Source organism: Gracilinanus agilis, chromosome 2, assembly GCF_016433145.1.
Source record: "Gracilinanus agilis isolate LMUSP501 chromosome 2, AgileGrace, whole genome shotgun sequence".
Taxonomy (NCBI): Eukaryota; Metazoa; Chordata; class Mammalia; order Didelphimorphia; family Didelphidae; genus Gracilinanus; species Gracilinanus agilis.
The window spans coordinates 640,999,605-641,027,237 of record NC_058131.1 but is presented as its reverse complement, the minus strand read 5'-3'; the positions used below and the strand labels follow the sequence as shown (position 1 = coordinate 641,027,237).

Here is a 27,633-nt window from a genome sequence, read left to right as displayed (position 1 = left end):
TTTGCCATTTCCTTCTTCAGTTCATCTTACAGATGAGGAAACCAAGGCAGAGTTAAGTGTCTTGCCCAGGGTCGCAGAGCTCTTAAGTATCTGAGGTTGGATTTGAACTCAGAAAGATGAGCCTTCCTGACTTCAGGTCTGACAATCTATCTCCTGAAGTACTTAGCTGTCCGAAACTATTGAATAAAAGAGCATTAAAGTATGTAAAGAACAAGAGATAGAGATAAGGTGACATTTCAATTAATTAGAACAATTTGTCAACTATTTATGTTCTTTACAACGTCTTATTTGCAAGCAGGGACAAAATAGTATTATTCTGTTTTTCATTTAAACAAAGTTTATCTAAATTAAACAATTCTAAGGTTATTACTGGTGGTTCATTAGTCTGTTCCCTATTTTTAATGACTGTAATATAAAAGTTTATAAAATGATCACTTCCAAGATAAAATTCAAGCAGTAATCCAGGTAAAGTGTTTTCTTCATGATTGTTGGTGTTAGTCAATGGAAAAAGAATTATGGGCTGATCAAAGTCAAGGCAATTCTTTGTCAGTCCTCACATTTGGCTTTTTTGCATGCTGGAACACTGTCATCTTCTTCAGTTGTTCTTGGCTTCTTTGTTGTATAAATAATACCAAAAGCAGTCTTTCTGGTTTCTAGAAAGAAAAAAAATATATATACCAATGACATTTAAACTTAACCTGTGAATGAAATAGCTGATAAAATATCAAGATGCTACTAAGAGTTACTCAACAAGCATTTATGAAGTGCCATCTCTGTGTTATATACTAGGGATACATAAGGTCAGAGAGGTTAAGTGACTTGTCCATGGTTATAGACAGCAAATTCCTGAACTTGGGGCTTAAATCCAGGGCGTCTGACTCTAAATCCAATACTTTTTTCCTTAGACAAATCTGGCAAGGGTGTGGAGTTCTTGGAGGGAAGTGGTAGAAGATAATATAGGGACTAAGTTTTAAATGAGGCAGCTAGGTGACACAATGGATAGAACACTGGGCCTGAAATCTAGAAGATATCTTCCTGAGTACAAATCTGCCCTCTGACACTTTCTAGTTGTGTCACCCTGGGCAAGTTTGCCTTAGTTTCCTCATCTGTAAAATGAAGTGGAAAAGGAAATGGCAAACCACTTTAGCAACCTTTGCCAAGAAAACTTCATATGAGGTCATGAAGAGTTAGATATGACTGAATAACAATAAAAGTTTTAAAGGGCTTTGAATGCCAGGTTATAAATTTGATTTCATCCTCTTGGCAATGGGCAACCCATTACTTTCTCTGGCTAAACTATTTCCTCTGCTGAGAAAGTCTTCTTTGACACTTACTAAACCACATTCCTTCCTTTTAAGGCCTACCTACAATTCGACTTTCATCATGAGGCCTACCCCAACCACAGCAATCCTTAGCAATCAGTAACCCATACTGCATTTACTGTCTGCCCCAAGCATTTAGCATAAACACGTTCCCTTGCATTACTGCTTTTTCTACCTGCCTATTTTATACTTTCTGTTTCCTAAGAACCCAACCCAATGAATGCCTTATATACAGTAAGCTTACAGTAAATAAATATAAGCTATTGATAACAACAGACCTGCTTAAATGTTACTCTAAATAAAGAGATAAAAAGAAATGACAAAGAAAAACTAGAGTTTTCTTACCATTTACCATGGCTAACTTAAAAGACTGATTTATAGAAAAGAAACAATCTCATTCAAGGGCATTAAATACTACATACAAATATGGATTAGAGTTTTTAAATAAATGGAAAGTGCTAATGATTCCCATTTTCCTAAGTGGGAAAAAATAATGTTGAATTTAGAAATATTTATTCATAACATCAAGACCATGAGGAATGGCATAAAAATAGCTAAATGGATATAAAACCAAAACTGTAAACATAAAAACTGTGAAAAAAGCAAGACTCATTTTTAACAAAACAGATTACCTTAGATATTTATCTTTAAAATGGTTCTCTCTTTTTAACTTGTGAACATTTACTTTTTAACCTAAACTGATTTAATGAAAAAAGAACTACTGAATGAGAACTGGTTACTTTAGGAAATTTAAAAAATTATATCTTCTTTAATACTTCTTTTTCTATATAGCTCTGCAGGAAGATTTCTGTCAGTGTGACTTTTCTATGTCCCCCCCCAATTTTGCATCAGAACAGTTCCTTCATTCTCATGTTTCAATCAACTGTGTTTCTACAGATAAGCAGGTAAAACAAAAAGCAGCTTTTCACACACTAAAAAGTTTTGTCTAAGGAATACTCTTGTGAAGAATACCCTGGAAAAAAGTTACCTTGAAAAGGTTTGTGGAGGATAAAATAATATTGCATAAAGTTTGCTTATTATGGAGCAGAAAAGATTCTTTTTTATTGTGCTAGTGCTTCCAGATTTGGATAGCATCCTTGCATGATCAGAGTGAAAAAAAATCAGTGGCCAATTTTAAAATGGATCCCTATCTTGGTTTTTATCAAGAAGTAACTATTGAATGATAATCAAGATTCATTACATACTATGTAGGAAAAAAAAAGGTTAAATTTTTTAAAATAGTTTTTTGGAATTAAAATATTAAACTTCAACAAAATATTTAGCACGAATACTTTTTCAAAGCCATTGTGAGAACAAACAAAACAAAGGTTGAATGTTCTAGATAGCATACATTTATTTATTTACATTTTTTTAGGGGAGAGGTATCCAGATATGTGATTTCAACAGCACAGACCAATGGTGTCAAACTCAAATAGAAATGGATCTTAAGCAGACTGACTTTGAAACTTTCAGATTAGCATAAACTTTTTATTTTTATTAATTTTGTTAAACATTTGAATATGGTCTTGCTGGTTGACTTTCTGTTTTAGAGGATTCCTAATGAGGGAACTCTTACTACCAACAAAGATCAGCAAATGTTCTGCCATTTAAAGTTTTTTAGATCTGGGCCCGAGTTCAAGCTTGCCTCTCACATCCTGATAAGTCCTTTACCTTCTCAGTGACCTCAGCAAGTCTCTATGTAAAACAGCACCTTCTTAAACAATACTTTTTTAATATTGACTTCCACTGAGCTACCCAGCTGTCCCCCAGAAAGGTTTTTTTTTAAAGAACTCTTTGAATAGACTAGTTAAACTCAGGCAAATACTCAATGTCTTCAATTTATTTGGTGTAGTGGAAAGGCATCAGATAAATAGTAAAAAAGACTTGGATTTTAATTCTGGTGCTGTCACTATCTATGTGATTTTGGACCACAGTTCCCTCACTGGTAAAATGAGAGGGGTTGACTAAATCAGATAATTACCCCTAAAGTTCTTTCTAACTCTAAATCTAAGAGTACATGAAAATTCTACCTTTCACCTTGGCAGATCTTTATTCCAATAAGAAAGATTGAGAAGCTGGCTTTATTTTTCAGGCTTGAGCCAATGGCTCATTAATTTGAATGAATACTGACTTCTGGTCAAGATGACTCCCTGAATGGAGGCAGAAAGCTCCGACATATCCATTCTAACCAAAACACGCCATTCACACCAGACTGAAAAATGGCCAAGAAAACCAGGAAGATTTCATTACATGAAGTGACTTCTTCTACTCTAGCATTGGCTAAGAGGTTGGGGGAGAAGCCATGGGTAATAGTAATGGGGATGCCAAAGCTAGCTGTCTCAAGTGAGAGCAGACAGGCCAGAGACCCCTGTCACCCTTATGGCTCTTGTATCCTAGAAACCTCAGGGAATGGCAGTGAGCAGTGTAGCATGGAGGTCAATGCTCAGTCCTAGACAGAAAGTGCTAGAACTTTGAGGGTCCCCACACTCTGTCCTGAGATGTCAAAGGGGATACTGAAATTCATAGCATCAAAGAGACAAGACAAGGAAGTCAGAGCAGAGGTGGGAGAGCATTCCAGGCATGGAGCCAGGGTAGAAGGTCAAGGCAAGAACCCAGGTAATCCAAGTTAAGCCCAAACATGGGCAACCACCCTACCCAAAAATGTAGCATGGTATCAAATCTTGCCTCAGCGTCAAGACAAAAATTTCAAAAATGAAAGCTGGAGAGATGAATAAAACAAAAAAAGGCACTGGTCAGTATAAAAACATCATTTTATGTTTTGATATGTCCCAAAAATATAGCCTAGAAGAATTAACTCCTCATAACTGCAAATGAAGGCTTAAAGAAACAAATGAATTTCTCATAAGAACTATATGAATATTTAGAAGAAATGAAGAGATCAATGACTTCAAGATACAGCAAGAAATATTAGAACCAAATCAAAAAATGGAAAAAATAAACAAAAAACAAGATATCTGATATTAAAAACCGGGAGAAAAAAATCAAGGAGATAAAGAAATATTAGAATCCCTAAAAACTTTAATAATTAAAAAAGTCTAGACATGGTATTTCAAGAACTCACAAATGAAATTCCTAGATATATTAGGAATATAGAGCCAAGCAAAGAAGGAAAGGCAATTTGACTTTCAATTCAATCAACAAACAAGGAGCTCATACAGTCTAATAGGGGAGACAATGTACAATTAAATATATACAAAGCAAACTACATACAGCTTTTAAAAGGAAATCATTAACAAAGTGAGGGCACTAGAATTAAGATGAGTTGGGAAAGGCTTCTGGTAAAGGATGGGATTTTAGTTGGGACTTAAAGGAAGGCAAGGAAGTCAGTAGTAAGAGCTGAGGTGGGAGAGCATTCCAGATATCGGGAACAGCCAGAGTTCAAGAGGGGAAAGTCTTGTGTAAGGAATAGCCAGGAGGCCAGGGTGGAAACTCTTTCAGGGGAGGAACTATCTCTGACCTCTTTCTGTATGACTAGAACTTAGCACAGTGCCTGAAACAAAGTAAGTACTTGATAAATGCTTACTGACTGACTGGCTACTATCAGCAAATACAAGTTTTTTACTGGAAATCTCTGGAATTAGATGAACCAAGAGATACAGAAGTTTAAGTTCAAATATATTTCAAGTCTGTGTGAAACAGCCACACCACTCACCTCCATGAAGAAGTATTGCTCGGCAATTTGTGGATACTGCTGCTTTGGCATCACTTTCAGAGAGTCCAAACAATAAGCCTCTGCCAGGTTCATTAAGGGTTTCAATATCATACCAACAAAAGATGCTTTAACATGGGATAGAACTCACAAAAATATAATTCAAAATGTGAGTTTATCTAGTCATAAAAGGAAATATATGGTTTTCTAAGTTTTTTTTAAAACTATAACTGACAGGCTTTGATATAAACAACTCACCATCCTTCTACACTCCACTACAACCCCCAAATAAAACCCTGGATTCTTTGGAAGAAAGATAATGACTAAGTCTAGGAAACAAAACTATTTTAAGAAGTACTTATCCTTGTTCTCTTTGGTTTAATTTTCCTCTAGTGATCAGCAGTTTCACCAGAGGTTAGATTAGAACTATTTGGCTTCTTAAAATTTTCTATTTGTGAACATAGTTTTTAAAATTTACAAATTAAGCAAAACAGTAAGTGTTAAATAACTCAAGTAAAGAATTTGAATAAGCTATAACCATCCTAGAAAAATGTCAAGACTTAAAATAAAATGTTGATGAAGGAGAAATATTTTAGTTTACATTATTTTTTCTAACTACTGAGCCAAAATCTGTAATAAAACAATGATTTTAGAAAAGGATACAAGTTTGCTATGTCATATGGTCCTCTTATTTCTAAAGGCTGAAAAACAAAATTTTAAAAATTCTGATAAGGGAATCTATTAGAAATTCAATAATTTGCTTTGTTTAACTAGGTAATCAAAAAGGCAATAGTAAGGACAAGAAAAAAAATAATAATAATATAGTCATCATGCAGGATGAGATTTTCATAATTCTGACTGTAAAATAAGAGGGTTGGATCTGATGGTTTCTTTCAGTTCTAATTCTAAGATCCTATTGGAGATCCCCAAATTCCATGAAATTCACATAGAATTAACAGATTCTGATATCTGGGCAATACTACTGAGAAAATAAAGGGCTTTAAATAACTCATTTATATCATAACTGTCAGTCTAATAGCAAGTTATGGCTAGCAAAGTACTTTGCATATAATGTTTAGCCCATAGTATTTGCTTAATAAATGCTTGACTTTTTATTTCATTTTATCACCTTGGGTACCATAATAGCAGATATTTTTTCTTTAGAATCTAATATTTCAAAATTTTATGTCATGTCAAGAAAACAAGAAAATGCACAATGACACTTACCCTTTCTGCACCACTAGATACAATTACATTCTATAAAATAAAAAAGTTATCAAAATTATTTTCAGATGAATGATTTTAAATGCAAGATTACTCAAGCTCAAGCAATGCAAAAATCTGACTTTTGTGAGCCATGGCTAAAACACAGACTTTTTTGGAAAGTAAATAAGCAAAGGGAAGGAAGAGAAAACATTGAAACTAAAGATGGCTCACAAAGGGAAATAAGAATAATTTTTCCAGATAGAAAAACTCAGAAAGGCTGAAAGATCTCAAAATGGTCAGATGACCCTAATTCATTCTATTAAAGATAAGTACTTTCTTGTCTAGCCATTTCCACTTTTTTCACAATATTAAATTCTCACTGTAGGCCTGGTGTCTAGGGGGTTGTCCTTGGGAATCAGGTTTTTCAAGATTTCTCTTCCCTTTAAAAATCTGAAAATATCCTATAATGTGATATAACCTGTTTTTGTACCTTGAAAATTTTTTGCATTAAATTACTAGTATAGAGGCAGGAAATTTGACCCAACTGTGTTGGGAAGAATTTCCTGCCAGAACCTGAAATTCTTTTTCAAATTGCAAACATACCTTCCCTTTGCAGATCTGCATCAAACTAAGTGCATTGGAAATGGTGTATCTCCTCATCGTGGAATCTTTAATGGCAGAAGAATAAGTAAGCTCAAACCCAATGCCTCGTTCAATTGCCTGGACATGAAAGAAAAAAAAAATAAAGATAAAGGGAATATACTTACTACCCCTGTTCTACTGTGGAGATGTTTACTTTTCATTTAGGATATAATTTCAACGATCATATTTTATACAACAAAAGGAAGGTAAATATATGCTAAGGAATTTAATGGGTTCTCTCAGAATAAGTGACAGTATGTTTGGCGAATAAATGAAACTAAAGGATCAGCTACCTAGTATGATTCAAATAACTCCTTTTTACATCTTCTCAAGTTGATGATGTTGATGAATGCACATTTATACAAGGCTTTAAGAATTATAAAATGCTTTCTTAACTCACAGAGATGTTGAAAAGTCCTCAATTTTACAAATGAGAAAACTAAGAATCAGAAAGATGTAGGACTTAACCATTGCCACATTTAGTATCACAATCATGATTCAAACTCAAACCTTTCCAATTCAAACCAGTACTCTTTGTTATATTAACACTACAAAATGTGAGGGTTGGAAGGAGCATGAGTGGTCATCTAGTTTAAAACATATCTAAATGGAATCCCTACCCTAGCCTATTTGACAAGCAGTCATGAAACCTCTGCTTGAAGGCCTCTAAAAAGTAGGAGCCCACCATCTCTCTTTTTTTTTAACCCTTAACTTCTGTGTATTGGCTCTAGGTGGAAGAGTGGTAAGGGTGGTCAATGGGGGGGTCAAGTGACTTGCCCAGGGTCACACAGCTAGGAAGTGTCAGGCCAGATTTGAACCTAGGACCTCCCATCTCTAGGCCTGACTCTCAATCCACTGAGCTACCCAGCTGCCCCTAGCCCACCATCTCTTGATAGTCCATTCCACTTTTGGGGAGCTCTCCTTGTTAGACATTTTTCCTGACATCAATCCTGAATTTTTAACTTTACACCTTCTATGTAATGCTCCTTGATTTACCCTATAGAGCTAGACTAAACAAGTTTAACCCCTCTTCGGCATGACAGCAGTTCAGATCTTTGAATACAGCTGTCAGCACATTTCCTTCCAGGATAAACACTGCCAGGCCCATCAGGTGATCCTCATTTAACAAGAATTCAAGGTTCATCATCCTGGCTACCTTTTCTGTGCGTACCAGCTTCCCTATGTCCTTGTTTCCTCTACAGCTGTCAGAACTGGATATAAGGGCCCAATGGAGTCTGACTAGAGCAGAATAGAGAGTACCTATCACTTCCTTACTCTTAGGAGCTAATCTATACTTCCTTAAGTAAAGCCTAGGATCACATTAACTTTTCTGAATACCACAACACATTGCTGACTTATTTTGAGTCCCTCTAGATTCCTTAGATCTTTTTCAGGATTATGGTCTAATTATGCCTTGCCCCATTTTGTACTTCTGATTTTCTTTTTTTTAACTCAAGTATAAGATGTTACAGTTATCCCTACTGAATGTCACCTTACTACACTCAGCCCAGTGCTTTTGGCACTTGTCAGCATCTTTCTGGATTTTGACTCCAGGCCAGCATGTTATCTATTCCTCCCCAACTTTCACCAGAAAACTTAAAGAGAGTCTTTATCCAAATCACTGATAAAAATGTTAAATCACAGGGGCTGGGTATAGATTTTCTGAGATATGCTGCCTTGATGACACTAAATCTATTGCCATTATCTACTAATATTCTCACTCCAGTTCTGAATCTAATCTAATTGTGTTACCAATTAGTCCATATCTGCCAATTTCTTCCACAAGGACAGTAAGAGATACTTTTCCAAGGGCTTTGCTAAACTCTAGTTATAGTCTACTGCAGTGGTTCCCAAACTTTTTTGGTATACTGCCCCCTTTCCAGAAAATTATTATTCAGTGCTCCCTGGAAATTATGAAACTATTTATTGAACTCAGAATAGAATGTAATAGAAAAAAAGTATGGCCATCATTGCCCCTGGATCGCTGTAGCACCCACCAGGGGGTGGTAGTACCCACTTTGGGTCTACAGAATTTACTTCAACTACAAGTTTAATAACCCTGACCAAAAAAAAAAAAAAAAAAAAAAAAAAAAAAAAAAAAAAGGGCAGTATGGCATGACCTATTCTTAACACAGTGGTGCTGACTCTTTGCAATCACCACTTTCCACATGATTGCTTTCTCTTCAAAGACGTTTTCTAGAATTTGCCAAAGAATCAAAGTCAAGCTCATTGCTCTCTAGTTTGAAGATTCTGATCTCTTCCTTGTTTTGAAACCAGGAGGTGAAATGTGGGGACTTGTTTTGTGTGACTTAGTATATACATTATAAGGGTTTTCTTTTTTATTATCATATAGGGTAGGGAGAGTAAGAGAAAGAGCAATTAAAATCATGTTAATTAGAAAATTGTTTTAAAAAGACAGAATGACTACTAGGTTTGCACCCCAAAGAGAAAATAAAAAGGATTATACAAAAATATTCATAGTTGTGCTCTTTGTGGTAGCAAAGAATTGGAAAATGAGGGGTGTCCTTTGATTGGGGAATGGCTGAACAAATTGCGGTATATGATGTTGATGGAAACACTATTGTGTTATAAAGAATGATGAACCTGCTTGATTTCTCTATGAACTAGAAAGATCTCCATGAACTGATGTGGAGTGAAAAGAACAGAACCAAGAGAACACTATAAACAGAAAGTGAAACACTGGAATGATCAAATGTAATAGACTTTGCTACTAGTAGCAATGCAATGATCCAGGACAATCTGGAGAGACTTAGGGAAAAGAACGCTATCCACAGTGAGAGAAAGAACTGTGGGAGTAGAAATGCAGAAGAAAAATATATGATTTATCACTTGTTTATATGGGTATATGATTTGGGGCTTTGGCTTTAAAAGATTACTCTATTACAAGAATGAATAATATGGAAATAGGTATCAAGTGATAACACATGTATAACCTGGTGTCATTGCCTGTCAGCTCTGGGAGGGGGGGAGGGAGAGAAAATTAATCATGTAACCACAGAAAAATATTTTAAAATAAAACAAAAAGACAAGAGTGAGTTATGCTAGTTATGGGCCTAAAATGTCCTTACCTTTTGACTTAAAGATTCAACAGTTAGGTATACACCCCAAGGTCAAACATAGAAAAGTCCCACTCATAACAAAATATGCAGAGAAGCATTTTTTTGGTAATAGCAAAAAGCAGGAAAAAAACCAAATACCTATGGATATGATTAAATAAACTGTGGTAGACAGATGTGATGTAAGAAATTATAAATATAAATATAGAAAGATATAAGAAAACATAAGAAAATGAATAATCCAAATCTCCTCTTTTTAATCAAATTTCAATTTTTCTTCACCCAACCTTTTAGGACAGCTTCTAATATAGCCCAAATGCCAGATTAGTGATCTTTTTACTCGTCCTTGCTGCAGAATCACAATTTATTAGCAATGAAGCTGAGAACCACACAGGAGGGAAAAAGAAGATTTAAAACTGGATGATAAGATTCCTCAATAATCCCAAATGGTCTTATCCAATTTAACAATCATTGTTAATCCTACCAGGTATGAGATACAGACAGCAAAAGGCAAAAATAAACATCCCTATCTTCATTGACCTTACATTCTTATGTTTATTTAAATTGTCACACAAAAGAGAATATGATTTCTTAGAAAACTAATATATAGGATTCATATTTTTGAAGGAAAAAAGCAAATAATCAAGATTTATGTTCTGGAAACCAACTCATTCTGCTTACTTTTAAACTCTCAAGAAAACTCTGGGATAAATAAGATAAAGCATTAATGAATAGTGTTAATTTTTCTCAAATAAACTTACTTTGTTGCACTGAGTTAAAATAAAAACCCACTAACAACCTAGACCTCTAAGAACATTTTAATGCTAACTGCTTTTATGCTCATCAAATAGTCATTCAGTAATGTCTGCATGATTTGCCTTTGTTAGTCTTATTGACCAAATATTCTGGCACTGAGAATGCATTTTTTTCCCCTAATGAGTACTAAGAATAAACTCATAACAGGTGCACCATACTTAGAATCAGGGAACACTGGTAATAAAATTCTCAGAAGTAATAAGCATAGCTTTAGAGAAAAGTGAGATTAAGAAAATGGGCATTGATTACTTCTTTCACAATAATTTCAACAGAAATTAGTTATTTGTTACATAAAAAAGAGTAATTTCTTTTGACAAATTATTTTGAAATCTTTAATTCTTGTTGGTTGGCTCTAGAGAAAGTTAACAGTCATGGATCAATCCAATAACACATTTTAGTCCTAAATGCCTGGTATGCTACAGGTGTTTAATAAATGCTTCTTTAATTGAAATGAAAGTTTATATGTAACTAAAAATGAAGTTCATGCTGATCCTTTCAGCATTCAGGAAGGCAATATATTTCCTCTTTCAATTTAAACTCTTTCTCCTTAATAGTATCGGGCATTTCCAAGTGAATTAATCAAATAACATAAAGGCATCCTAGCTGATAATAAGAGAGCATTAACTAGAGAAGGAAAGGAACCATGCAAACAATTATCGAAAATGTCCAATAAACTTAAAGCCATTTTTAGGTGTAAATAAAACTGAACCAAAAGCAAATTACAGTAAGGAGCTGAGATGATCTAGAAGGGACAGACCTCAAATGCCACCTGGTCCAAAGGATCCCTGAAGAAGTATCCCCTCTACTAACATCTCCCAACAACCACCCAGACTTTGAATATAGACCGCAAGGGAGGGGAAACCTATTCTCTCCAGAAGCAGCCCATTCCAGCTTCAAAAAGCTTTTATTACCTAGGTGTTTTCTTTATGTCAAATCTAAATTGGCCTCTTTGGAACTTCTACTCTTTGTTCCTAGTTTTGCCCTATGGAACAAAAAAGCAGCATAATTTATAATTCTTCTTCTATGTGACCATCTTTGCTGGAACTCTATGACTCTTTGCCAGTCCAGTTGTCCCCTACTAGAAAGGTTACTAATGTCCTTACTAAAATGTGGCAGCCCAAAGCGACACAATACTTCAGCAGTGGTCTGAGCAGGACAGAGCCCTACTGCCACCTTTCTAGACTGGCCTCTCAACATAGCCTAGCCCCATGAGACTGGGGGCAATTCATGCTGAGCCTGCAGTTTTCCCAAAACCCCAATCATATCCTCATGAAACCATGTGATCAATCATATTTTTTTTTCTGTGTTTCTGCTCTCACAGTTCTTTCTCTGGATGTGGACAGTGTTCTTTCTCATAAGTTCCTCTGGATTGTCTACTAGCATTGCTGCTAGCACAGAAGTCTGTTACATTCGAATGTGCCAGTGTTTCTGTCTCTGTGTACAACGTTCTCCTGGTTCTGCTCCTTTCACTCTGTATCAATTCCTGGAGGTCTTTCCAGTTCACACAGAAATCCTCCAGTTCATTATTCTTTTCAGCACAATAGTATTCCATCACCATCAGATACCAAATTTTGTTCAGCCATTCCCCAATCCATGGACACCCTCGTCATTTTCCAATTTCTTGCCACCACAAAGAGCGTGGCTATAAATATTTTTGTGCATGTATTTTCCCCTATTATCTCCTAGGGGTACAAACCCAGCAGTGGTATGGTTGGATCAAAGGTCAAGCAGTCTTTTAAAGCCCTTTGAGAATAGTTCCAAATTGCCCTCCAGAATGATTGGATCAATTCACAACTCCAACAGCAGTGTATTGGAGTCCCAATTTTGCTACATCCCCTTAAACATTTATTACTTTCCTTTGCTACCACATTGACCAGGCTGATAGGTGTAAGGTGGTACCTCAGAGTTGTTTTTATTTGCATTTGTCTAATCAGGAGGGATTTAGAACACTTTTTCATGTGCTTATTGATAGTTTTGATTTCATCATGTGAAAGCTGTCTACTCATGTCCCTTGACTATTTGTCGACTGGGGAATGGCTTGATTTTTCTGTAAATTTAACTTAGTTCCTTATATATCTGGGAAATTAAACCTCTGTCAAAGAGTTTTGTTATAAAAATGCTTTCCCATTTTGTTGCAAAAAGAGGAAAAAATATAGTCCCTGCCCTCAAGAAACTTACAATTTAATGGGTGAGACAACATGCAAACAAATATATACAAAGCTCTTACTCTGCTCTCAAAGAACAAGGATCATATGTAGTATACAAGCAATTTATTAGGGGGCAAATGAAGAGAACTCTCCCATCACCTTTTATTTTGTCCTTGATTTATTCTTGTTTCATTCATTTTCAATTTGAATCAGAGGTTCTGAATCTTTTTTTTTTTATAAAGGATACCCTTTGCAGTCTAATGAAGCCAATGGATCTCTTCTGAGAATAATGGTTTTACAAGCAAAATTTAAAAAACCACAAATTTACATAACCAAAACCAATCATAATGAAATGCAGTTATCAAGATTTTTTATAAACTCCAGGTTAGGAATCTTTGGTTTAGATGTTATTCTAAACGTAAGAAATTAATGAATTAAATGAAAACTCACCATCCAGAATAGCAACTTTAGAGAACAGGAGAGCCCACTTTGACACTTGTTTTTTTTCATTTGTTCTTACTACTACCCCCTCACCAGAATACCTGGAATCTTCTATTGTAGGGGCTCTTAACTATTTTTTGTTTGTATTTCAGTGATTTCACTGGCATGAGGAATTCCTAGATGAAGCAATAAGATGAAACCTATGGACCCTTTCAGAATACTGTTTTTAAATGCATAAAAATAAGACACATAGGATTGTGAGGAAAATCACTTATGCTGAAGTAGATATCAAAATGTATATTAAAAAAAAAAGTCCATAAACTCTAGGTTACATCTAGCTCCTTAGGGCAGCCAGATGGCTCAGTGAATAGAGAGAGCCAGATGGAAAATCCTGGGTTCAAATCAGCCCTCACATACTTCCTACTTGTGTGACCTTGGCAAGTCACTTAACCTCAATTGCCTAGCCCAGTGATGGGCAAACTTTTTAAAGAGGGGGCCAAAGGAAAGGAAATGCTCATCTGTCAGTCTGTTTCTGAGGCAACTCTTTCAAAGTTTCATTGTATTATATCCTACTCATTGTATTCGACAGATTAGGAATGTTGTCCGGGGCAGGATAGAACATTTCAGGGGGCTGCATCTGGCCCATCGGCCATAGTTTGCCCATCACTGGCCTAGCCCAATGATGGGTAACCTTTTGAGCTTGGTGTGTCAAAATTCACCAAAAAAATGAACATAACTCAGGTGGTGTGTCACTTTGAGAAAAAACCCACAATTTTGCAATATTTATAGTTTAAATAACAAAAATGTATAATAGTAATATATAACTGTATTTAATAAACCAAAATAGGCAAATTTATATAGGTCGAATTGTCATCTACAGTGCAGAGTATCTACACTACCCTACAGTAAATGTTTCATCCTCGCCATGCGGCCCCCATACTTCTCTGTATGTGGCCGCGTGTCATCGAAAATGGCTACACTTGACAGTGCTGACACGCGTGCCATAGGTTTGGCATCACTGGCCCAGCCCTTACTATCCTGCCTTAGAACTGATACTTAGTGTCAATTATAAGAAAGTTAAAGAGTTAAAAAGAAACAAAAACCCTTCTGTGTTATAGTTTTGTTGTTCAATTCTATCTGCTTCTTTTGTGATCCCATTTGGAGTTTTCTTTGTACTGAAGTGGTCTGTCATTTCCTTCTCCAGCTCATTTTTACAGATGAATAAACCAAGGCAAACAAAATGAATTGACTTACCCAGGTCACACAGCTAGTAAGTCTAAGGCCAGATTAGAATTCAGGAAGATGAGTTTTCCTGACTTTAGGCCTAGCACTCTATCCAATGAACCACCTTTAAAACTCTGGTAACCAGCTTCTAAGTAGCAGTAATTAACCAGGTTTACCAGATGTGATTTGATGGGATAACTCAAGTTAAGTCACAATATTTGGAATAAATGTGACTCTGGGGTAAGAGGAGAAAACAGGACAAAACAGAAGACAAACCAGGAAATCAGGAGAAATAGATCAAAGGAAAGAGCCAAAAACTCCTTGAGTCTACAGCCATCCACTCATGAGATGACATTATTAGTTCTCAGCTCTTCCATGAGCTGCCTTTTCCAGGGAAAACTTTCTCCTATAAAGTCATTTCTATATGATGAAATAGAAAACACACTGGATTTGGATTCAAAGGATTGCTGATTTCGATTTGAAATGGCAGTGAGTCCAACAACTCACTTGATAAGTAAAGATGCCGAGGCCCAGAGAGGTGTCCGGTACTACACAGCTGGAGAATTCAGGTGCTGGACCAAGAGTACAAGGAGCTTGGACTTGGCTCTACTGGTTATCACATGGATGACTGTCCCCTTTCTCTGGGCTTCAGCTTCCTCATCTATGAGAAAAAGGGGTCAAACCACCTGACCTATTAGCCTCCCTCCAGCTCAGACTTTCAGATTCTTAAATCCTCTTACCTAGCTTCTTTAGGGCTTCCCTTACAGGTCCATACTGCCTGGGCTGTTGGAAAACCCTCAGGCTGTTTGGAGATGGTTCAAGCTTCATTTCCTTCTCTTTGATTGCTTTCTTCTAGAGTCCCTACTTCACATATGGATAAGTATCCCTTTCTTTCTGAAGAAATATATCTCTTAAGCTTTATTAGCTACCTTATTCAAGCTCACCCAAGTTTATAATTTAAAAGGCCAAACCATCTCTCTTCAGTCATAAAAAATAAGCTGTTCTAAAAGTAATTTTCTGTTTTAATTATCTTCTGCTCACTCCCACCTTTTACTTTAGTAATAAGAAAAACAGACAACAAAGAGATCTGATCAAAGTTTGCCACACTTACCACATTAATAGGAGGTCTTCTAAAGTAAAATGGCAACTTCTCTGTTACTGTTATGCATACCACATCCACATCCAAACTAGTGCAAGCAACCTATATAAGCAAAACAAAAACTTTAAAAATTTTTAATGCCAAAGGTAATAGGACAAATAACACAATCCAAACTGAGAAGCTGGGAGATACTACACTGTCATTTCACAGGCATTAGGGAACTCCTGGATAAGGCAGATGGGCCCCTTTCTTTGCAATTTTAGTCTTAGCGAATGGCCTGGAGCTGGGGAATGGGGGCCACTGAACCATGCTCAAAGATACTTGTAGGCCCTACACTGATTTAGAAAACCACAATGTGGTATATATTTTTATTTCTTTTTTTAACTGTTTTCCAATTACTCTGATTGCAGCTGCATTGGCTAGGAGTTTGATAGGCCTTCACTATACCTATTGTGTCTACATGTATGTTGTCATGTCACATAAGGGTTGGTAATTTTTTTATCCAAGTAACTTGCATTAAAAACCAATCTAAATATGAAATTCAATTGAAATCATATGAGGCATCCTGATATCTCTATAGGCCTCAATTATAAAAAAAAGAAAACTTAAGAGAAGAAACTTGTTCCAACACCAGCAGTTTTAGAAAAAGGTTGTTTTAGCAAGAAGTATGGGCCTGGTCCCTCCTGCTTGTAATCCCTGATGGGGGGAGCTGAGGCTCTGGACTTCCAGCTCAAGGTGTCCTGAGCTGCAGTGACATAAGCAGGCCTCTATTTCTCTACTAGTATGGATAATTAAATGTTGACAATAGTTGTAACATTTAGAAAAAGGTCTTCAATACTGTCATGTAAACAAAACATATTTATTCTTGTCCAATCACAATGCAAGCTAAGAGGCATTAGATTTTTGTTCTGCCTTACTCCAGAGATCTTGATTATCTCATTGAGTAGACTAAAACCTTTTATTAAAAATATATTTTCTGTGAGGCACTAGAATAAGTGGTGGGAATAACTGTGTTTTCCCTGAGACTTTACCTCAAGGAGCAGTCACCAAAAATTTCCATACCATAATCTGGGATAAAGAAGATCATACTGCTCTCCACTAGTAAGGAAAATTAAGAGTGAATAGTGGTTGCAGAATTGAATTTAGCACCCAATCTACTCTCAGTCAATAGCTTCATCAATTAGATAAAATAGGGAGCTAACTAAAAAGCTCAGAGATGCTGTTTAGAAAAAAACTAGTCTGTTTTCTTTCCTAAAATGATCCAGTGTCCCATAGTAGAAAAGAAGATCCCTGGTTTAACGGCCCCATGGTATGATAGAAGATCTCCATGTTTAGATTGGAGAAAACAGCTAGGGGGAATAGGATCACTTTCATGTAGAGGAGGGATCAGACTTGTTCTCACTGAAGAGAATATGAGCTCCAAGAGAGCAAAGCATTGTTTTTGTCTTTCATCATATCTCTAGTGCTTAGTGAATAGTTGGCCCAAGGCAAGTGCTTAAATAAACACTTTAGGTCTTGTTGACTTTGGCCCTAGAGGACAGAACAGGAATGACTCAAAGAGATTGTAAAGAAGGTACTTTAAACTTGATACTAGGCAAAATTGTTAAAAGTGAACGTACTGCCCCTAGAGGTTGAGGATTCCTCCTCCTTGGAGATCTTCAGGTAGAAGTAAGATGACTGCTTGTCAGGGACGTTAAATTGAGAATTATTGTTGGATAAAAGTTGGCTGGATGTTTGTGGAAGTCCTTCCAAATCTCAAAGCCTAAAATTCCATTGTAACACTGAAGGCAGAATGTCATATATACACTATCACCCAGACATTATACCAATTGTGGTTGTTTTTGCTAACTGTATCTTAGCATATATAGAAATGAATGCCATGTGAAAACAAAAGCTACAGAATTTCAAAAAATACAATAAATACTCATAGGTAAGCAAAAGGAAGTTCAGAAGGGGATTGTCCTGGTCATGGTTTGTCTGATACAATTCTCAAAGTCTAAGAGTTTAAATAATTAATTCCTTTAATAAAAACACATTCAAATATTCCAAGTAAAAACAGTCTCCAAGGTGGAAATTAAAAGCAATGAATGATTAAGAAACTTCTCTGGGGTGTCGAGAGCTCACTGCTAACAGTCTGAGAACTGACTATAATGTCCTTGTTCAAAGTACCAACAAATGGGTCCCAGACAAAGGGCAAACAAATAGGACCACCATGTGGGAGAGTCTTAACTTAAGACTATTCTATATCTACTCCCTGAGTTCTTTGCTCACAACAGTCTTGGATGGGATGTGGGAGACTTGAGGAATTAACTGAAGTCTTGCCAATGTCATCAGTTTCTTGGTCTCCAATAAGGAGAAAGACAGAGTAGTTACTATATTAAATTTAATATATATATTTTCAAAAGCAAGCTATATTTAATAGATCCATCCATAGTTTTATACAGAATTCTTTTCCTGTCTTTTCTATACTGAAATGTTCATGTATGTTAAGTTCAAAAGAAAAAAAAGTATTTTAACAAACACAAACAATGTGGGTTTCTGCTGACTGGGAGATTAGCTGAACAAACTGTAGCATATGAATGTAAGTAACATAGTATTATTGTGCCACATGAAACAATGACTATAAAGTAAAAAAAAAAGCTGGGAAGACCCATGTAAAATTTAAATTAACATCCAATAACTCCAAGTATTATAGTTTATAAAGTTTATTAATAATCATTTGAAGTAGAAGAAATAAAAGAACAAAATTAGAAAGTCTAAGTAAAAAACACTTGGGTAAAATTCTCCTACCGGACTCTCACCCAACTTCCATAACCGCCTTACTGGGAAAAGAGAGTGAGGGAAGAGCTGGACAAAACTTCTATCTTCCCTACATTAGTATACAGTATGAATACACAAATGGGATGGTGGGAAAGAGAGTCCTGGAGAGCAAATTCTAATTACACTCATAAGAACTAATGAAAAGCAAAATGAACCAAGATAAAAATCTACACAGTGACCATATTATTAAAAGGAAAATAATAACACTTAACAACATGAGAATTCAGATCAATGGAATGACCAGTCTTGAATATGGAGAACAGATGATAACACTTAACTACACTCTAATTGGTAGGGAGGGGTATGCTACAGGTACTGGATGAGAAGTATCCTGTCAGTCTTGGCCTATGTAGCAGTTTTATTCCTTAATTGTACTTGTTATAAGGGAGGGTTCCACTGGGGAGAATGTTATTTAGGAAATGACAGTGATATATTTAAAAAAAAATCAATAACACTTTTTTGGAGAGTGTGAGCTCTGGACCAGGAGTCAAACAACTAGCTCTCTCACTAAAACCTCTAGAAAAGTCCCAACTCTTCTGGAATTTAGCTCATCTCAAAATGGTGGACTGGATTCCATGACTCTAAAACCTTTGGTCTTTTCTAATGTGGCATCCATAATAGCTTCCTCAAAGGCAAAATGATTCTCTAGGCTCAAGCACAATTGAATAGAAGGCTATGAATCCTAAAGAAACTGCCAGTTTGTCAAACTGAAGCCCAGGAGTTCTGTATCACTAGTGTAGAGGAGTGAAAAACACATACTCAGGATATTTAAAAGACAGCTTACATCATACGTAGTTTTGAATTATAAGAGCACTTTGATCTGGTGGGTTGAAGAGATTTTATAGTTTTTAGTTGTACAAATGGTAGATGGAAAAGGTAGTAGCCCTAAGATACTTGAGTTTTTTCCATTCAAAGACTAATATTTAATTTCAATACAGCAAGTGGAGAAATGTGTCAGAATACAAAAATTCAGGGTGTTTATAGCAGCAAGTGAAACACTGGAAAATCAATTTCAATAAAAATTAGATTTGAATGTGCAAAATATACCTAATTCAAAGAGTATTTTCAATATGGTATAAATGGTGTCCATTAACACTAATATCTAAACTTAATAACCATTATGAAAAAAATGAGAAAAAAATTTTCACTTACGTGGAAAAGTTTTTCTGTCTTTGGAAAAACTGCAACAATGTCATATAGCTTGACACGAGAAGATGTTGCTCTCTGTTGTGAAAAAAGAAAAAATATCTAAGAGCAATGTGCATTCTACTTTCACATTTCAGTGTAACCAACCTTTCTCTGTGCTACTGAAATTTCTGCAATGCAATTAAAGAAAGAGCAGCAAACATATCAGCTAGTACTTTTGTAAAAACTACTATTTATGAATTGTCTACAGATTTATAGACAACTTTAAATTCTTCATTTTCAACAAAAAGCATGAACTGAATAATTTTAATTTGAAGACCCTGGACTAGGTGCTACTTTTGCAAAGAGGCGTGAGACAGACATGGTTCTTGCTTTTGAAGGGTTTGCAGTTCTAGCCAAGGAGTATCCTGCCAATTCAGTCAAAAAGGAGTTTCAGGATAAAGTCATCTCTAAACATTGAGAATTGAGAAGTAGGTAGGGGTCAGAATGAAAACCAGCTTAACTAAAAGATTGGGGTGTTTAGGCTTTACCCTCCAGGCAATGGAAAGCTGCTCATGTCTAAGAGGAATTATCTATATGAAGAAAGCAAAGTTTTAGGATGATTTATTTGTCACTGGGATGGATTAGAGGAAAAGATTGTAAGCAGGCAAACCATGTTAAACAGTTCAGTCATGAAGTAAAAACTAGACACATCACTACTGACAACATTTCTTCCTCAAGAAACAAAAAGGAACTGTGAAGAGTTGATCAGGGTCAGCTGAAAAATGTTATTTTTGAGTCCCTTCTGTCTCCTCTTGAAACCTCTTTCATTTAAAATGGGCTAAAATTCCTTTAGCAGGGAATAAAGTTTTACTAACTTCTCTCTTTCACTTAACTCTCTCCATGTCCACTAACTGCTTTCCTATGGCCTATAAACACAAAAGTCCTCACTCTTAGCCATGTCCATCTCTACTCCCTTTTCTAGCTAATTGCCTTGAGAAGGCTGTCTACAACACATGCCTTCCCTTTCATTCCCTTCTTACTGCTTAATAATCTAGTTTTTGATCTTATTATTCAACTGAAACTACTTTCTCCAAAATCACCAATGACTTTTTAGTTGGCAAATCTAATGGCCTTTTCTCAATTCTTCATCCTTCTTAACTTCTCTGAATCATTCTCTTCTCCCTGATACCTTTTTCCTCTAGGTTTTTGTGACTGTGCTCTTTCTATATGTCTGACTGGTCCTCTTTACTGTCTGGCTGGATCTTCATTCAAGTCACACCGACTAACCATAGGGATCTCATGGGAATCTGTCTTGGGTCCCCTTCTCTTTTCCCTCTATACTAATGAGGGGCAAACTATGGCCTGCAGGCCAGATGTGGCCTCCTGAAATATTCTATCCGCATTATTCCTAATCTGACGAATACAATGAGTAGGATACAATACAATGAAACTTTGAAAGAATTGCCTTAGAAACAGACTGACAGATGAGCATTTCCTTTCTTTTGGCCCCCTCTTTAAAAAGTTTGCCCATCACTGCTTTATACTATTTCACTTGGTGAACTCATCAGCAATCCTAGATTTAAGTGTAATCTCTATGCTGATGATTCTCAGGTTTATTTTCCTAGCCCTGACTTTCTGCTGATTTCTAGTCTGGCATCTCCAAGAGCTTAATGAAAATTCAAACTTAATGTCCCATAGACATCTTCAACTCAGCATGTAATGGAACTCAGAATGTTTCCTCCCAATTCTCCCCTCTTTCTACCTTCTCTATTAATATTGAAAGCACCACCATTCTCGCAGTCACGTAGGCTAGCAACCTAGGTGTGCTTCAATATCCTTCCGATGTATACAAATACATTCTTTCTCTATCTCTGTGCACACAAGCACGTGCGCGCGCACACACACACACACACACACACACACACACACACACACACACACACACACANAATACATTCTTTCTCTATCTCTGTGCACACAAGCACGTGCGCGCGCACACACACACACACACACACACACACACACACACACACCCTTCCCCCTCTTGCCCCCCCCCCAATCCAATCAAGTTGCTAAGGCTTGTTGTTTCTACCTTCATAAGACTGCTCACATACACTACCTTTTCTCCTATGACACTGCTGCCACCTTGGTGCAGGCTCTCATCATTTCACACCTGAATTATTGTAACATCCTGGTGGGGAAGCAGACTTGTCTCAAGTCTCTCCCCACTACAGTCCATCTTCCATTTGGATGTCTGACCATGCCACTCCTCTTCAATTAACGCCAATTACTCCCTATTGCTTCTAAGATAAAATATAAAATCCTTTCTTTGGTTTTTAAAGCCATTTATGACTTGGTCCTTCTTACCTTTCCAGTCTTTTTATACATAATTCCTACTCACTCTCCAACCCACAGACTTGAGTCCAATGTCACAGCCTCCTTGCCTTCTCCATCTCTTGACTCCAGACATTTTATTTGCTGTCCTCCATGCCTGGTACTCTATCCCTCATCTCTGCCTTCTTTCGAGTCTCATTTAAAGCCCAACTTTTCTTATATATTTCTTGTGTGTACTTGGTCATTTGCATGCTATCTCCTCCACTAGTCTGTAAGCTCCTCACCTGAGAGCAAGGGCTGGCTTTTGTCTTTCTTTGAATCCCCAGTGCTAGACATACTAACTGGCATGAATGCTTGTGGACCAGACCAACTCTGATATTAGAGATAAAAATTTGAAACAAAAAGGAATAGCTTTAAGGAACAGCTAAAATTAATTAGTAACAAATTAGATTAATAAATGTAAATGACCAAAGAAGTTTGGTTTGGGCAGAGTTAAGAGAATAGGACTCTGGATATCTACAAAAATTAAGGTGGATGGGAGAAAGGGAAGCATGGAGACAACTGAGAAGGCATATATAACTAATAATATATTATCTTGTATTCAAATTAAAAATTGTGACTTAAAGGGAAAAGTTTCTCTAAGAATTTTTGCACTCTTGGCATTCCCCACCCCGAGCAAAACATATACATTTATAAAAAATACTCCCAGAACACTTCCTTTTTTTCCTGAGGCTTTACATCTCTAAAGAGAAACAATTTTATAAGCAAACTACATTTTTAAAAAACCCTTACCTTCTGCCTTAAAATCAATATTGTGTATTGGTTCCAAGGCAAAAGAGCAGTAAGAGGTAGGCAAGTGGGGATTAAATGGCTTGCCCAGGGTCACACAGCTAGGAATGTAAGAGCCACCTAGCAGCCTTTTGCAAATTGCGTACTAAAATATTTTCATGTATTAACATAAGAATGACATTAGAAATATAAAGGAAGATTAAAAAAATTAAATCCAAGACTATAATGTATTAACTCCAGAAGCCCTGGAATGTCATATATTTGACCAAATCTCTGCACCCCTCTTTTTATCCTCATGACATCTATATTTCCAGAAATTTTATGTAGGGAGATAGGGGACTGAGAGCTGAGCATCTACACAAGGAGTTAAACATCAGAGAGAAAAACCAGCATCTCCCTCTCACATCTAAAACACTAGTTAAAGGAATATCTCATTTCTTTTCCTGGGTGTCAAATAGTAGTCACTGGATTTGAGTGTTGAAATCATTGGTATAAATCAGCTACCACACCTTCTCTTTCCAGCTACCTTGTATTATTTGTATTCTTTTTTACTTATTCTGCATATATATACTTAGAGTTATTCTGTACATATTTGCATGTATGCTTCTTTCTCCCTTAGAATTTAAATTCCTTCAAAGTAAGAATGATTTGATTCCTTGTATCTGTATTCCCAATGGTTAGTACAATGCCAGAGCCAGTGCTTAATAAATACTCGTTGCTTTGCTGCAAGGAACTCTGGCTCTCTTACTTCCTAGGTGTGTAATCATGGCAAAACTTACCTCAAATCTCTGGCCTTTAACCCTCCTCCCATCTCATTTCACAATGGAGAAAACTGACCAAATCTCTAAAACTCTTTCAAGCTCCATAATGCTGTGAAGAGTCTGAAACCAAAATTTCTTCATATTACAATTCTATCTGGAATCTTTCCCACCTTTCTTCAACAGCTGGGTTCTGCAAGCTGAAACTGGAATCAGCTGTAATGACATACTTGGCTGAGTAGGAACATGCCAGTGAACCAAAGGTAACATGCTAGCATAGCTTCAAAATGATTTAAGAAATTTAAAAAATTGTCCATTTTGTTACAAAGGAACTTTGTTCCCAGAGAATCTACTGATCATAGAAAGTACTTCTATGACTGGTGTGGACAATGCAGGCTGCAAGAACTCAGAAAAATTGAGTTCTTTTTGAGCTTGGGTGATCAGAAAAACCTTTGTAAAGCAAATAGAATGATAGGACATATTAAAACTGAGAGAAAATGAAAAGTGATTCCTTGTAATACTACTAAATCTCATTTAAAGGGAAAAAAAATCAAAAGCATACTATGAAATGTTAAAGAGAAAAAAAGGATGACTTACCAGAACATTGCAGTGTGATGGATCTGATACTATAAGTGTCAGTCTACTTAAAATTTTAATTGGTTTCGATTTCCCCTATAGGTAAAAGAATTCATTTTTTATTTTTTTCTTCACTAGAGAAATATATTAGCTAAAAGAAATAGCAGAAGAAAGAAAATCAAGAACTTCTTAAAATTACATTTATTGAGTAAGCAACGTACTATGAGAGAAACAGAAAAATAAGATGTCATTCTTATCCTCAAGTATCATATAATACAGTGGGAAAAACACAGTGAAACGTATTTTATTGAGACAGAACAGAATATAATTAGCTTTCTTCTTTACTGTGGTCCAAAATTGCTACAGGAGGTCAGAGAAGAGGAATAGAAAGAGGGTTGTAGTATTTAAGGCAGGCTAAAAGGAGATGGGAAATTATTTCAGATGAGAATGATTTTGATCAAATATATCTATCAGATACTTAGTTCTCTGAACATAAAAATGATACCTACCTGTACAATAGGTAAAGAGGAAAAGAGTTCAGAAGGAACTATTGGTTTGTCGATTTCCTATAAGATAAAAACCGGTCAAACCCAAATTGAGTAAATTAATCAAAAATAGTAGGAATAAGAAATAAAAAATTAAATCTACTAAGTTATATTGGTTACATATTGGCATATGGCCTTTCAGAAAGATAAATGAAACAGATCTTTAGACCCAAGTGAGAGAAAGTGATGGGATAGCATAGAAGGAACATAATTCTCAGGTTACAAGAGCAGTCCACAATAGAATAAAGAACGTTAAGTACACATAGAAGGGTAACTTTAAAAAAAAATGTGCATTAATTTTGAACAAAAACTCATATCCAGTCCAATTATAGTTAGCTCTTGTAAAGCCTTGAATATAAAACCAAAACATTTTACTCAAAATTTTCTTTAAACTTAATAAATTACTCCAATAACTATTTTCTAGTTGTGTATACTTAGCACATCCTCATGACTACAGTTTATGCTAGAAATCATTTTATTAAATTAGTTCTATCATTCTATTCCCTCACAGTTAGTAAACCATATTATGAGAGCATTTATTCTGTAGGATTTAAATTAATAATATCTTGGTTATTTCCCCATAACTCAGCATGTACATTTCTTTAACAGATAGGAATCACACACCTGTAGGTAAGAGTCAGCACCTTAACGCACAGGATAGCTAGAAGCCACACAAATGTAGACTTCAGTACTTCGAAAGATGTGTTTGCTTTTTATATTTCCTTCTATCAATGTGTCCTGAAATCCATTGTTTTGTTAGACAGTTTAAAGCATTGCCATAGCCAGAAAAGCGAATTATCATGTGTCAATCTTCTGGGGAAAAGTCTCTGAATTTAGCCAGGAGGGTTTTTGGATGACAACCCCTAAGGGCCTGCCAGAGGTTGTGTTTCATTGGCATATCCTTTGTAAAGCCCAAATCTCTTTCCTATCCAGTTTCTTGAGAGAAGGAATTGTTTTTGTTGTATTCTCAGACCTGTAGAACAGTACTTGGCACATAGGAAGGGATTGTATGGGGTAGAGCTTTGTGGAGAAAGTATCCTTATGTTACAGATACTTTCAAGTACTGAATTAATCCCTACCTTCAGTATTCTGAAAATCTTTGTGACACTCAAATTAAGTAAACAGAGCAGGGACTTTTATAATCTTTTTGAATGAATGGGAAAAAGTCCAAGTTTTCTATGCTTAATTAAAATGCAGGTTTTTAAATAGCTTCTGCCACAGAAAAATACAAAGAGACTGAAACACAATACTGCTTTATTTAGACACAAACACTAAGAAATTTACCTGCTTCTTTTCCTTAAAGTCCACAACATGATTAATGGCAACAGTTGAATATCCAACTAAAAAAAATAAACATAAGGTTAAACACCATTTTCCTCTCCTAGAACTGACAAAGAGCTCTACTATGTCTAGATGGTAAAATTATATGGCACTGCTGTAGCACTAATCAACTAGAAACTGTACATTCCTTTTCTTTAACTACAAGTTTCTTTCATGTACAGTAAACCCTGAGGACAAGGGCTTTATTTATACATAACTTATATTATTTACTTATATACTTATTTATACATCCTTTTTAACCCCCCTTAACAAATATAAACTTTTGCATAACGTATAATCAATAAATTTTACAACTGCAGTAATCAGAACAACTTTTTAAAAGTTCAGTGAATAGCATTTTATTTTTGAGGAAATGAATAAGCTGACTAAGAATAAATCAAGTATCTGCCACTTCTCATAGACAAATGTAGTTTAGAGAGTATCTCTGTATTAATTCCTTTATAGCTCTCTTGGCTTACTATGGTGATAAAAACACATAAAGCCAGATATCGAATTAAGGAAACCCAGTGAATCTGGTGTAATGGCAAGGAATGGATTCTGAATCAAAGAACTTAATAGGGACTCTGCAACTTACTACCAGTATGAGAGCTTGGTTAAGTCATTTATCTTTGGTTGACCATGGGCTTCAGTTTTCTTATTTGTAAAATGATAGGGTTATGTTCTCGGATTTCTAAATCGATAACCTCAAGGAGATGGCTTTACTTGACATCATAAACAAAGACCGGAAAACACAGTATTCCAAACAATGAGTTTCTATTTAAATTTAGCACTGCTTGCTGGGAATCAATTAGGCTATTCACTGCCTTCTGGATTGCCTAACTCAGTTCCAGGAGAGAGGAATTAAGGAGGAAACAATGCTGTCTCTGCCTGCCTAGGTGGAAAGACTGGAAATCGAAAAATAGGGACATGCATAAAAGTGGAACCAGAATGAGAGGGTGGGTAGTTGCGCCCCATCCTCCAGTGGCTTCCCTGAGCTGACATGATGGAAGTATCCCAGTCTGGGCTGAGAGTCTGCGTATTTTGGGGAACACTGCTTTACTAAGAAGCTTTAGCTTCTGCTGTGTAACGAACGGTATACTGCTACTTTATAACGGTAGTCAATGATTTCGTGCTGTTGCAGAACACTACATGCATCCTATCCCTGGATCCTTAGAATCTTGAAAAGGGGAGCAAAACCTGTATTATACCTATTTTACATATATGGAAAATTGATGCTAACATTTTGGGCGACAGACTCCTAGGCTGTCAGGGTCAGAAAGCCATCACCTGGTCCTTCTTTTACAAAGAAGGAAACGGAGGACAAGATAAAGTTATGTAACTTGCCAGAGGTCACCCAGCGAAGGAACAGCAGAGTTGGGTCTTTCACCCTGATCCCTACGTGATGCTGCCTCAACCTACTGCAGGAGCTTGGACAAGGGGCCTGATGGGTTCCCCAGTTCTCAAACACCCAAGGACTTGCCCGGCCCTCCCCCCACGTGGCTCTCTGGCCTCTGAAGCCCGTAGGGGGCTGAGCCTCCTCCCTCTCAAGGTTTAGGAACCTGTAAAGAGAATATTACAAAGGGTTCACGCCGACCCGGGTGCCTCCCACCCTATCCTAGTCCAGGAGGGGGACTCACGATGAGCTGCATTCTCCACAAGCCCTTTAAGTGCTTTAGTGTCTGAACTCTTCCTCAGGTTCAAATCCACAAACACAGCCAT

At 36.3% G+C, this 27,633-nt stretch overlaps 1 protein-coding gene across 1 annotated transcript; it reads right to left on the bottom strand.

Moving 5' to 3' along the window:
* Positions 1–76: 76 nt before the first annotated feature.
* On the bottom strand, positions 77–27,633 carry RPP30 (ribonuclease P/MRP subunit p30). Its single transcript, XM_044662624.1, has 11 exons — positions 27,552–27,633; positions 25,879–25,934; positions 24,559–24,615; positions 24,071–24,145; positions 19,617–19,688; positions 15,657–15,746; positions 6,802–6,918; positions 6,220–6,249; positions 5,656–5,693; positions 4,996–5,075; positions 77–653 (listed from the first exon to the last, which is right to left on the bottom strand). The coding sequence occupies exons 1-11, from the start codon at positions 27,631–27,633 to the stop codon at positions 547–549; spliced, it is 804 nt and encodes a 267-aa protein (XP_044518559.1). The 3' UTR covers positions 77–546.

Bases quoted from the DNA above. Each gene is read 5' to 3' on its own strand.
- RPP30 (XM_044662624.1), bottom strand. From the start codon at position 27,633: ATGGCTGTGTTTGTGGATTTGAACCTGAGGAAGAGTTCAGACACTAAA. The intron at 19,689-24,070 runs GTAAGTCATCCT...TTTTCACAACAG, and splicing joins CATCACACTGCAATGTTCTG to AGAGCAACATCTTCTCGTGT. The intron at 5,076-5,655 runs GTATCCTTTTCT...TGAACCTGGCAG, and splicing joins CCATATGACATAGCAAACTT to AGGCTTATTGTTTGGACTCT.